The 13,524-nt window shown below is 36.0% G+C and overlaps 1 protein-coding gene across 1 annotated transcript; it reads right to left on the reverse strand.

Moving 5' to 3' along the window:
• Nucleotides 1–413: 413 nt before the first annotated feature.
• Nucleotides 414–1,064, reverse strand: LOC120113584 (early nodulin-75-like). Its single transcript, XM_039134687.1, has one exon. The coding sequence runs from the start codon at nt 1,062–1,064 to the stop codon at nt 414–416; it is 651 nt and encodes a 216-aa protein (XP_038990618.1).
• Nucleotides 1,065–13,524: the final 12,460 nt, after the last annotated feature.

Genomic DNA, 13,524 nt, shown 5'->3' on the forward strand with positions numbered 1-13,524 from the left:
ATCTTATGTTATATGCACCATTTTCTACTTGCTTGCGTTGAAGCATAAGAAAAATTGAGTTCGGCATCTATTTTGATCGTAAAAGAAAATAAGAGGAAATATGCATCAAATTATTGAGGAAAAACATGTGATAAAAACACTTACATTTGACATTTTATATATTTTATGAACCAGGCACATGATGGATACTTTAAATAGTACTGAGATTAGCATTCTCAACGCTAATTGTCTCTCATCAAACATGACAAACAATAAACATCTTAAGCTATACCAATACATAGAAGATGAGATTGACAAAAGCTTTTAATCTTGCATATTACTTCAAATATATAGCCAAAATAGTCTAGTTTTGGATGGCTAAGTAGTGAGAGGCTTCTTCAGTGGTGAGTGTTTGCGGGATACAAACCATAAGATCATTCATAGTAAGGCGGGATTTCCTCCTTTGGTGGTGGATAGTAAGGTGGGTTTCCATTCTTTGGTGGAGGTGACCTGTCTTTTGGTTTCTCATATTTTGGCGGCGAATAAGATGGTGATGAATAAGGTGACTTCTCTTTGGGTTTCTCATACTTTGGCGATTTGTATTCGTGTTTTTCGTTCTTTGGTGGTGAATAAGGTGTGTCTGAATAAGGTGGTGATGAATAAGGTGGTGGTGAATAAGATGGGGGTGGATAAGGTGACTTCTCTTTAGGTTTCTCATACTTTGGCGATTTGTATTCGTTTTTTTCCTTCTTTGGTGGTGAATAAGATGGTGATGAATAAGGTGTGTCTGAATAAGGCGGTGATGAATAAGGTGATGGTGAATAAGATGGTGGTGGATAAGGTGACTTCTCTTTGGGTTTCTCATACTTCGGTGATTTGTATTTGTGTTTTTCCTTTTTTGGTGGTTTATATTCGGGTTGATCCTTTTTTGATGGTGGATGGTATTGTGGATTGTTTTCGGGTGGTGTATAGACATGACTAGGTTTTTTCCCATAGTCGGGTGTGTCGTAGGAACCGAGTGAGGGAGTGGGGGCGAAGAGCGTCACCACTACAACGACCAATGCTAACAAGCTTGCCAGAGACATTATGAAGCAGTCTTTGGATGATTTTGCAATGAGATGATTCTCCTTTTATAGCCGTAGAAGAACCTTTTGGTAGGTGTCAAAATCTTCTCTTGCATGATAGCTTACCTTGTGGACCAATACCGACTGACCCAATAATTCTACTTTTTGTAATATATGAATACTAAATCCGAACCCACAAGATAAGTGAAAGTAAATTAAAGACAGACTCAACAATAAAATAAAATAATTTCTCATGTATCCATTAGATTTTGGACAAGAATTTTATAAATTTGTGTTAATCCACTTCTTAAATTAGTTTTATTGATTTAAATTTAATTATAAAAATATAAAATTTCAAAATATTTTGAGAAAAAGAAAAAAAATGAATGGCATGAATAAATATATTCCAAATAGTGTAGCGAGATTGAGAAATATTTTTTCGTTAATTATTCATAAAAATAAATGGTCCATTTCAGTCTCACCTCATTTAAAAGTTGAACCATGATTTAAGAGATTATAAGCTATAATTGCTGCTATTTCCATAAGGTATTAGTTAACCTTCATTTCACTTCTTGTGCCATTTCTAGAAAATGCTTAATTTCAGTAAGAAAATACAATAGAAAATCAATTACACTTATTGGTTTTATGTTCAGTTAAGTGGGTAGTTGGAGGTTGTTGGGCAGTTATAAACGTGATAGTAGTTTTCCCTTTTATCACTTTCTCCATTTGCTTCAACTTTCTCATTCTTCTATCTGTCCTTTTCATTGCAGTCCTAGAAGGTTATTTCATCAAACTTAACAAAACTTTTCTAATAAAATTAAGATGCTTGAGGCATGGAAAGAGCTCAACAACTAACTCAAAGTGAAGATAGTTTTAAATAAGAACTTATAGTTAACTTGTATAAGGGTTTAGTTTTCTATTTAATATCATGAATTTGACTCATTGATTTGGATCGAATAAAAATTTAAAATTAATATATTTTTGACAATTCTAAATTATAATTTAATAATTAAGAAGATTTTTCATTTAAATTTAATTTTTATGAAAGGTTTGAGGGTGTATGAATCCCTCAAATTCTGGAATAAAAACTGAAATCATGATTTTTTTATTCAATTTAAGAAATAAAAGGTTAATAAATTAAATTAAACCTTTGAATTGAGCATTTGTGTCAAATAAGTCGTGATCGTAACGTCTTTTTTCAAAACGAAAATGAATTTTACTTTAGGCGTATGAAAAGTCAAGTGTTCGGAAAATCGAATAAATTTTAAATTGGTTGAATTCAGAAACGATTCAGAGCCGCTATCGACGTTTAGGTTAGGTAGGTCAAGTACTTAAAAATGTCTTAAGAAATAATTTATACAAAAAATCTTTTTTAAAGACAACTTGGTCTATATTTACCAGAAATTTATTTTTCAGGGATCAAAAGTCGGTTACGCATAGGGATGGCAAACGGGTACAATTTCGTGGAATACGACCCGTACCCGCTTCAATTGGAGCGGGTATAGGTATAACTTTAGTGGGTAGTGGGCGGGTGTGGATTTAGAAAGTGGTATCCATCGCGGGTAGTGGGCGAGTGATGGGTTTGAGACCTTACCCGCCCCGCATCCACCCGCCCTGCATCCGCCCGCCCCGCATCCGCCCGCCCACTAAATATCCATTAAATTTTAGACCATTATAAATTTAGGTATAATTTTAGAGACTAATTTATAAATCTTAATATTGTATAAGATATAACTTATAATTTAACCAAATATTAGGAATAAGTTTATGAATCAATTTTTTTCTTTCAAACCTCTCGTGCTTTGCTTGCTAGTTACTGCATCGATATTCTGGTCAAGCTCAGAGTTTTTCTCTAAGTTTCAAACTATGGTCTATTCAGATACGCCTTCTTCCTCTTCTTTACTCTAGTCTCCTCTACGGGTAGTAGAGTTGTATGTCATCTTATACACAGATCCAAAACCACCTTCCCCGATAGCACTTAATTTGTACGCCATCAAGAGTCTATAACTTACCAGATTTCACTGAGATGGCTGATATTAGAGGGCCATATGTTCCCATTTGTCAGATTCTATAAGCTTCTCCTATAGGATAGTTGTGGTATGGTAGCTTCTTAGTACGTGACTGACATCTTCGGTCTCCGCACCGCATCTCCTACAGCTTGCATCAATTGTTAGGTGTCTCCTCATCTATTCTTTATTGGTTGGAATTCGTTCTTTGCAGAATAACCATAAGGTCTTGATCCTTGGCAAAGTATGACTTTTTGTAATGGTTCTCCAGTTTTTTAGGTTAGATTCATCACTCTCTTCTTCTAGGGTTTTGTATGCGGATTTAATTGTGAATTTTTTGTTGTTAGAGTCTTTCCTTCCTAATCTATCCTTTGGTTCATTGTCTCTCGGTGGGGGGATTGCAAGTAATTTGTTCACTATATTGTATATGATCAGTTCCTCAATTTCATCCCATTTCCATTCTCCATTTTCATTAGCGTAGTCTTTAACCTTCATGTTATTACTTGTCACCACATCTTGTCTTAAACAGTGATTCTGCAAAGGTCCAGTTTCTTTAATCTAGTTATTCTCCCAAAGTCTCACTGAGCTACCATCGCCAATTTTCCAGTTAATGTTTGCCTTATCAATCCTTTTTATTGTACTTTCAATGTTAAAATCCTTCAACATGTGTGTCCCCTACAACCAACTAATTTGATAAAATTATCGCAGCAGCATATGGGACAGGGAGAACATGTACAATGTGATTTAATATCTATATATAAACATCAAATATCCGTCTTCCAAGACTGTGGAAAGAACAATTATCTCTTATTACTATTTCTTCAAAGTGAAGTTTCACAGTATAGTTTCCATTTCCTAAGCAGCGAATATAATAAGTGAGCGAAAGGAAAGAGAGGCGTGCTGTCGTGTATAATGCAAATTCATTCATCCTGAGCATAAACAAATTATGTACTATATAGTCAGTTGAGCTAATTCTCGTATCCTAGAAATGTTATGTGCTACTAACTTCCCAAATTTATGACAAAATGTTCTTGTAGCTCCTCATTTATTATAGTTATTTTATTTAGGTAGTATTCGTATGATACAATTTGGTCATCTTTGGTTAACAAGTTACTGTTTATTTGGCTTTTGCTTAAACAATTAAAGTTGAGAGTTTTGCTAGTCTCTTTGAACTATTGAATATTGTTCTGTTTGTTTATTATGGTGTTTTATGTACTTTAAGATCTATGTTAAAACTTAACTTAGCTAATCCTTGGTTTATTTTATTATGCTTCTTAATAGACGTGTTTGTTTTATGTTTGTTGCTTATGTATAACTTAAGATTGATGTCAGGCGGGTCTAGCCGGGTACGTCTCCAGTTGGGTAGTGGGTGTGAGGATGGATTTGAGAATGTACCTGCTTGGGCAGGCGTGGATTTGAAAAATTGTACCCATCATGGGTGGTGGGGGTGGTGGATTTGAAAATATTAGGTAGGTATGGGGATGGGGGAAGGGGTACCTGCACCCGACCCGCCCATTTGCCATCCCTAGTAACTTACGCATGGGGAAGGGTAAGCACCCCCACAACACCCAAAATTGGTACTTAATCGCCCATACTTCATCTTGGTAGTGGAAATAAAATGCTAAAATCGAAAACTATCTCACAACTTATTTTATCGCCTATCAAATAATTTATTTCGAACTTTAAAAAATATTTCCTATTTTGTGAAGAGATCACGAGATTTGCACGTCCTCCAATCGAAAGACTATCCCACCTATCTCTTTCTTATACAAAAATATTCATTTTATTAATTTTTTGGGGTCTCATGCTAGGTATGTATGAAATAAAAATTAGAAATTAAAGCAACAATAAAAAAACAAATACAAGGTTATTATTAAAATGATTATTAACTTCATTTTATTTAATCATATTCGAGCATACTCGATTATTTTCAAGTTTGATTACATTTGAACGTCGTATTGAATTGTATTACCTTGATAGGTTGCACTTTTCACATCCCTTCTACGAAATATGTTCTTGAAAAGATTTGAGTAAAATACATAAAATATTGAGAAATGAATATTTTATAAATTACAATAAAATAATAAAAAATAGTAATATACATATAAATATATATGGGTTAAGAAATATTGAATAAATAATTTAAAATATATAACGTATATGATGTAATATATGTAAACTAACTAAATATACATACATATATACACGACAAGCCTAATATAAATATATTAAGGCATGAAACAAACGTAATATATATAATTATATATAATATTATAATACATAAATATGATACATAGTATACAATGAACAGTAATGAGACAAAGGCCACGTTAATACAAGAACAAATTTCTTTACCAAATAAGAAAAACAGTAAAACACAAGTAAGAACTAGATCGAATAAAAAATAAATAAACAACACGGCCACAAGCAAGCAATGTCAAGCTCAAAGTGTTCCAGTCAGATGGAGGGGGTGAGTTTGGTGCTCTTCAAGCCTACATGAAGGAGCAAGGCATTGTGCACAGGTTATCATGCCCTCACACTTCAGAACAGAATGGCTTGGTAGAAAGAAAACATCGACAAATAGTTGAGGTAGGCCTTTCTATGTTAGCTCAAGCTTTAATGCCTTTAAGTTTCTGGAATGATGCTTTCTCTAGTGCAGTATTTCTTATTAATTGGTTACCTACACGAGCGTTGGCTGGCATTTCACCATATGAAAAGATTTTTCATAAAACACCAAACTGCCTTTCTATCATGGTATCATTCGCCTGAAATCCTACGGTTTTTTTCCTCTTCCGTTCTGCGTACCTGGTTTCTCGTTGTTTTCTCTCCGATTGCTCGTCGATTTGGATTCTTGATTCATCGCGTTTTTTCCCCTGCTGTTCTTCGTTGGTTCTGCTCTTCGATTCTGGTGAGATTGTTCTATTACTGGTTTCAATTAAGCTCTCAATTCTGCATCTTGATTCATCTTTGTTCTTCGGCATTTTTCACTTTCGTTCTGCATCAATTCTGTTGTTGTTCTTTCGCTTGCGCTAATAGTTCAAATTGAGGCAAATTTGACTGTTGTTTTCCTTCAAACGCTTGATAAAATCGATTTTCATCCTTGTTGTGTTCTCAGATTGATTATCGTGTTGTTTCTGGTCTCTGCTCGCATTATTGATTTTTTTTCCTTGCTCTGCGGTGGATCTTTGACTCTGGTGAGTTCATTTTTTGTTTCTTGCTGGTTTAGCTATCTGCGTCTTATTTCTTGCTGATCTCTGGTTGATAGCTTGCGATTTGCTCTCTTCTTGTTTTGCGTTCTGTATGGCAAATACTGTGGATGAAAATAGTTTAAATGTTGCTGGTAGTTCTACTGTTGCTGCCTCTAATAGGCTGTTCTCTACTAAAAAGATTAATGTCACTCTAGATGATCATAATTACCTGATTTGGCATCAACAGGTTTTCCTCACTATTAAAACACATAGACTTCAGAAGTATATAGACTCAAATGTATCTTGGCCTACACAGTATGTTACTTCTTAGGGAATAATTAGTTTGAACCCTGAATATGAGTTGTATGAGGAGCAAGATGGAGCTCTTGCCTCATGGTTGCTTTCTACTGTTAGTGAGGAAGTTTTGCCTCATCTTATAGGCCTTAATACTGCAGCTGAAATCTGGAGTACACTGCATAGATTATATAGTGGCAAGACTACTTCTAGGTTAATGTCTTATAGGAGAATGCTTCATTCTCAGTGGAAGGGAGAGTTAACTATGAGAGACTACTTGATGAAAATCAAGTCTGTTTGTGATAATCTAGCTAGCTGTGGAGAGATAATATCATAACATGAACATGTCACTGCTATTTTGAATGGATTACCACCTGAGTTTGAACCGGTTATCACTGTTATAACTGCTACTCCCACTCCTCTAGATTTAAGGTCTGTGAGCACCATACTCCTAGATGCTGACACTAGACAATCACAGTCCTTTAATCATGTCACAGCCTGTGCTCATGTTGCTACTCAAGCTACAAACGATCAAGTGATCTCTAGTAATAAGTCACAGTCAGAGTACCAAAACAAGGGGGAATTTCTTGATAATGCTGGTCAAAATTTCAATAATAATAACAGTAATAGGGGTAGAGGCCGAGGGCAATTTTCATCCTCTAGACCACAGTGTCAACTTTGTGGCAGAATGGGACATCTTGTTGAAAAATGCTACTATAGGTTTGACATGAGTTACAAGAATGAGTCATCTCGACCTCCACAAAATAACAATAATAGAGGTTATTCTAATGTTCAAGCCAATGTCAGCTCATATAATTCAAGCAGTGACAACTTCACTCCTTATAATTTCCCCTATAACTCGATGTATTATGGCTCTTCACCTTCAATAACCCCTCAAGGTTCTGTTTTTCATCCACAGGTTTTTCCCTCACAGGTTTTTCCCTTTAATTTTCACCATCAGGTCTGCCCACCTCCTTACAATATGCCTTTATTTTCTTCTGGGTATCCACCACAGTCCACAACTTCTACTCAACCTCATGTCCCATCTCAAGCTTACATAGCTACACCCGAAACTGTAGATGATAATGCTTGGTATCCAGATTCTGGAGCAACACATCATATAACTAAAGACCTTAACAATTTACAGTTTAAAGACACTCACCCTGGAACAGGTAGTGTGATTGTTGGTAATGGTAATTCTCTACCAATACAGAGCACTAGTCATTCTTTCTTTTGTGTTAATTCCAATAGATTTCATTTAAATAAATTGTTGTATGTTCCTAATATCACTAAAAATTTGTTATCTGTTTCCAAATTCACTCAGGACAATCAGGTTCTGCTTGAATTTTATCCTAAGTTTTGCCAAGTTCGAGACCTGCACACTCGGAGAATTCTGTTAAAAGGGAGTGAAGACGGAGGACTGTATAAATTCAATGTTGCTATGAATAAGTCTGTTGAAAATGACACTTGTTTGCCTATTAATAATTCAGCGTCTATTAATAATAATTCTGCTCGTATTAATAATTCTTCTCCTGTTAACAATTCTGCTCGTATTAATGATTCTGCTCGTATTAATAATTCTGCGCCTATTAATAATTCTGCTCGTATTAATAATTTTGCTCGTATTGATGATTCTGCTTGTATTAATAATTCTGCTCGTGTTAATAATTCTGCTCATATTAATGATTCTACTCATAATTTTTTGTCTTCGATAAGCTGCCATATTGTTAATACTAGAGTGTCTATGGATATATGGCACAAAAGGCTTGGTCACCCCTCTAAAGAAGTTTTACTTTCTGCTCTAAAACACTATAATGTATTTCCCTTTGATGCTAATAAAGAACAAGTGTTGTGTAAAGCTTGTCAACTTGCTAAGTCACATAAGTTGCCATTTTTTGATTCACACACTTATTATACACAACCTTTAGAGCTTGTAGTATCTGATGTATGGGGCCCTGCTCCTGTGTACTCTAATGGGTTTAGATACTATGTTGCTTTCACTGATGCCCATAGTAGGTATACTTGGATTTATTTTTTAAAACAAAAATCTGAGGTCAAGTATGTTTTTCTTCAATTTCATAGACAAGTAGAAAGGCAGTTTGGTGTCAAGCTCAAAGTGTTCCAGTCAGATGGAGGGGGTGAGTTTGGTGCTCTTCAAGCCTACATGAAGGAGCAAGGCATTGTGCACAGGTTATCATGCCCTCACACTTCAGAACAAAATGGCTTGGTAGAAAGAAAACATCGACAAATAGTTGAGGTAGGCCTTTCTATGTTAGCTCAAGCTTCAATGCCTTTAAGTTTCTGGAATGATGCTTTCTCTAGTGCAGTATTTCTTATTAATCGGTTACTTACACGAGCGTTGGCTGGCATTTCACCATATGAAAAGATTTTTCATAAAACACCAGACTATAATTTTCTGAGGGTTTTTGGTTGTGTGTGTTACCCATTTTTAAGACCTTACAATCAACATAAACTTCAATTTAGATCCTCTGCCTGTGTATTCTTAGGGTACTCCCCTGCTCACAAGGGATACAAATGCTTAGATTCTAGTGGTCGAGTCTATGTGTCAAGACATGTTCGTTTTGAAGAAAATGAGTTTCCTTATCAACAACACCTAAACCATTCTAGCACTTGCACTCTGCCAAAGGTGAAAAACCCTACTAGAACAAGTCAAAAGCAACCCAATACTAAAACCATTAGTTCCCAAAACAGTTTGTTCTTTCCTTCATTTCTTTCTTCTACTAGCACACATAGTCACAAGACAGTTCTGCCATCTTCCACATTACCACAACAAGGGTCAGAACTGCCATCTCCTGTATCCTCATCTCATCCTTTCACGATCTCTACATCACATCCATCCACTTCTTCTTCACATGATGAAACTCCATCACTTCCATTATCACCATCATCATCACCACCACCACCACCACCACCACCACCACCACCTCCACTACCACCATCATGAGTAGTTCAGAATGTTCATTCCATGGTCACCCGTGGTAAGGCTGGCGTCTTTAAGCCTAAAGTGTTGCTTGCTGAGACAAGCCCTCAAGAGCCAGCTAGTGTCTATGAAGCATTGCAGCACCCTGACTGGGGTAAAGCAGTTCATGATGAGTATTCTGCTCTGATGAAGAATGGTACTTGGGAGTTGAAGCCTTTGCCACCAACACGCAAAGCAGTGGGTTGCAAGTGGCTTTTTAAAGTGAAGAAGAAGCATGATGGATCAGTTGACAGGTTGAAGGCCCGTCTGGTTGCCAAGGGTTATTCACAAATGATAGGAAGAGATTTTTCTGAGACATTCAGCCCTGTTGTTCGAGCAAATACAATAAGGACTGTTTTGGCTGTTGCTGTTATGAAAAATTGGCCACTTAGACAGATTGACATTAACAATGCATTCCTCAATGGAAAATTAACTGAGGAAATTTACATGAGACAGCCTCCAGGATTTGAGCAGAAAAGTGAAGATGGAAAGGAGTTAGTGTGTTGTTTAAGAAAGACACTTTATGGGCTTAGGCAAGCTCCTAGGGCTTGGTTTGATACCCTGAGGAAATTTTTGGTTGAAAGCCTTGGTTTCACTGTTTCAAAAGCTGACTCCTCTCTATTCATTAGAAATTCAGCATGTTCTCAAGTGCTCTTAATGGTGTATGTTGATGATATAGTCATCACAGGAAGTCAGGAAATAGAAGTGGATTCCATAGTGCAAGCAATCAATAAGGAGTTCTCTCTCAAAGATTTGGGTCGACTAGAGCTTTTTCTTGGAATGCAAGTTGAGCATACTTCAGAAGGCTTGATCTTAAATCAGAAGAAGTATATTTCTGATTTGTTAAAATGGTCAAACCTAGATGAGTCAGCACCTACCCCTACTCCTATGGTTCTTACTCCCAAGCTTAAGGCAAATGATGGGCAGTTATTTGGAGATGTTCATCTCTATCGTAGCGTTGTGGGAGGCTTGCAATATGTGTGTTTAACAAGACCTGACATAGCCTACGCAGTTAACATGGTTAGTCAGTACATGAATAGCCCATGTGATACACATTGGAGAGCAGTAAAACGCATATTGAGGTATCTCAGTGGCATAATTGAGCATGGTCTGTTTTTTACTCAAGCTGGAAACTTCAGTCTAGTCTGCTACACTGATGTAGACTGGGCAGCCTCGGTGGAAGATAGACGATCCATAACAGGTTACTGTGTGTATCTTGGAGGAAATCCAATTTCATGGTGCTCTAAGAAGCAAAGTGTTGTGTCTAGATCTACATCAGAAGCAGAATATAGAAGCCTTGCCAATTCTGTCTCTGAAGTGTGAGGGCATGATAACCTGTGCACAATGCCTTGCTCCTTCATGTAGGCTTGAAGAGCACCAAACTCACCCCCTCCATCTGACTGGAACACTTTGAGCTTGACACCAAACTAGCAATAGCATAAATATCAACACACGTACATGGACTAAAATATAAATGAAACAAAATGAAAGAAATTAAAACTTCATTTGATGACTAAAATAAGAAGAACACAAACAAGGAGACCCTTCTTGTGAAAATAGCCCCTAAAGTTCGGCATGGTTGCCCTTACCCTTAAAACGATGTACTTTTGAGATTAATATATAATCTCCATTATAATTTTTACCCTAGCCACCATTTTATTTCTTTGATTTCTCAAGAGAGAGAGAGAGATGGAGAGAGAGTTCACAAACTCTCTAAACTCTCCATCGCGGGAGGCACGACCACCATTCACTGGAGTCCTCCGCCGCCGCTCACGATGATCGGAGGTGAAACAAAATACCCTAAATGCTCTCCTTACTTCTCCAAACCCAAATCCTTTTTATTTTTTGGATCTCCTCTTCTCATAAATTATTGTCAGTCACTTGGTGAGAAAACAATGAGGTCGGGTAGGGAAATCATTTCCTAAAACTGAGATTTAATATTTTTTAAAGATGTTTTGATATGGTTGGTAAATCTTTGACATTCTTTGATTTTTTTTGGATATTTTCTTCGCTATTTTGATGACATGATGACGGCGTTAGCGACTTCAATGGTGACAGGACTCTTCTTCTCCTTGGCGACGAGTGCTGGTGGCTAACCTTAAAATTAAGGTTACCAAGAGTTGTAATGGGATGAGCCATTAGGGTTTTCATTATTGGGACCACTATTGGGCTTATATTTTGCGTCTGGTTTGGATCATTTGTAAATAAATACATTAATTTAATAATAATAATAATAATAATAATAATAATAATAATAAAAGGGTGAGTTGAAAATGGTGATCACAGTTGTCCCTCTTTGCTCATTGCGGTGGAACTGAAATAGAGCAAAGGCGTAAAGCACCATTTTTCGATACGACCACTGTCTGTTGACATATGAGTTCTTCTCATTCCTAAATATTTGCTAGGAATGTAATTCCCCTTCTTCTGAGATGGGTAAGTCATGGTTGAACAATTTCTTCTCATTATGAACTTATTCTCTTGGAAATATTGATCCAACCCCTTCTGTGATGGGTGATCCGAGGTTAACGCTGATCCAACTCCTTATGTAATGGAATCAAGCTTAGTTTTGGTGCTGATCCAACTCCTTATGTGATGGATGAGCCAATTTGGAATAAGTTCTTCTCATTATGAACTTATTCATTTGAGAAATGTTGATCCACATCTCTTTGTGATAGATAAACTAAGGTCAAGCAAGTTCTTCTCATTACGAACCTCTTCTCTTAGGAATACTGATCCAACTCCTTCCATGATGGAATTGAGTAAATGTTAAGCAAGTTTTTATCATTTCGAACTTCTCATTCAAAAACTTAAATTATTTGTTGAAGTCCACTAGTGAAAATATGAATCGAATCTTTTTTTTAAAATTTTTTGTGTATGCTCCTATTTTTCAAATGCCTAAATATGTATGCATGTTGTCATTTTAGTATTGCATGTATCATTTTACTGTAAATCTTAATTTTGTCCTCTTTGATGGGGTCCTTGCTTGAGTCATAATATTTATTTCTCTTTATTTCTCAACTCAAGTTTAACCTCCTTACATTTCCTATGGGCTTCTATCTTAAAGGTCGTATAGCACCCTGTTTAGATTTTCATCCAACGGTCCTATTAATGATAAGGAGTAGCTAGAGATATGCTTTGGAATGAGCTGGATTATCATCATTTCACCGTCCATTATGCAATTTGGGCTATCAATATCAATCATGTCACATTCTATCATACACTCCCATCAATAAACATAAGAGCTGACACAATGGCTTGCTTTGAATTCCCTGCACTTAAAGGTTAACTCAAAGTAATACCAAAAAATCTTTTATTTTAATTTAGGCTATGTTAGTCTACTTATAAGATGCTTAAAAATGAATGAATCTGAATCTTGAATAACATGAAATTCATTCATAAAATCTGGGAATTTATACAAAGTCATGGCAATCTAAAATGAGGAGAAATCTAGAAATAAAAGTCAAGTTCCCTAAGGATCTTTAGCATGGGTGTTCATGAACCAATCACTTTGATATACTGAGGTGACCTTCTGTTTGGAATATCTCAAAGTTGCGAAGATGTGAAGCTTCTTTCAAACTACCAAGTTCTCTAGAGGGTTTTGTTGTCATACCCGTAATATCACAATGCATTTGAGCCACCATTTCAATTTTTCAACTCAAATCCTTTATTTAGTTTCAAGATGTCCTTTGCGGATTTTCATCTTGAACCCTCTTTTGTTATCATTTTCTTTTATTTTTTATTTTTTATTTTTTCTTGCTTTCTTCTTCTTTTTCTTTTCTTCTAAGCGTAATATTTCTTGACAGAGTCTGAGTTTATCATATTTCTCATGACTTCTCCATCCATCTTTGCCAAAATCAATGTTCCTTTGGAAAAAAGACCTTTTTGACGACATATGGTCCTTCCTAATTAGGTATCCATTTCCCATGGTAATCTTTGTAAATATGCAAGAACGTTTTAAGCACTAGATCACCTTCTTGGAATTATGTCCAGTGAATCTTCTTGTCATGAGCTCG

Source organism: Hibiscus syriacus, unplaced genomic scaffold (genome assembly GCF_006381635.1).
Source record: "Hibiscus syriacus cultivar Baekdansim isolate YM2019G1 unplaced genomic scaffold, ASM638163v2 tig00110210_pilon, whole genome shotgun sequence".
In the NCBI taxonomy this organism is placed as follows: Eukaryota; Viridiplantae; Streptophyta; class Magnoliopsida; order Malvales; family Malvaceae; genus Hibiscus; species Hibiscus syriacus.

Coding starts and splice junctions, on each gene's coding strand:
- LOC120113584 (XM_039134687.1), bottom strand. CDS start 1,064: ATGTCTCTGGCAAGCTTGTTAGCATTGGTCGTTGTAGTGGTGACGCTC.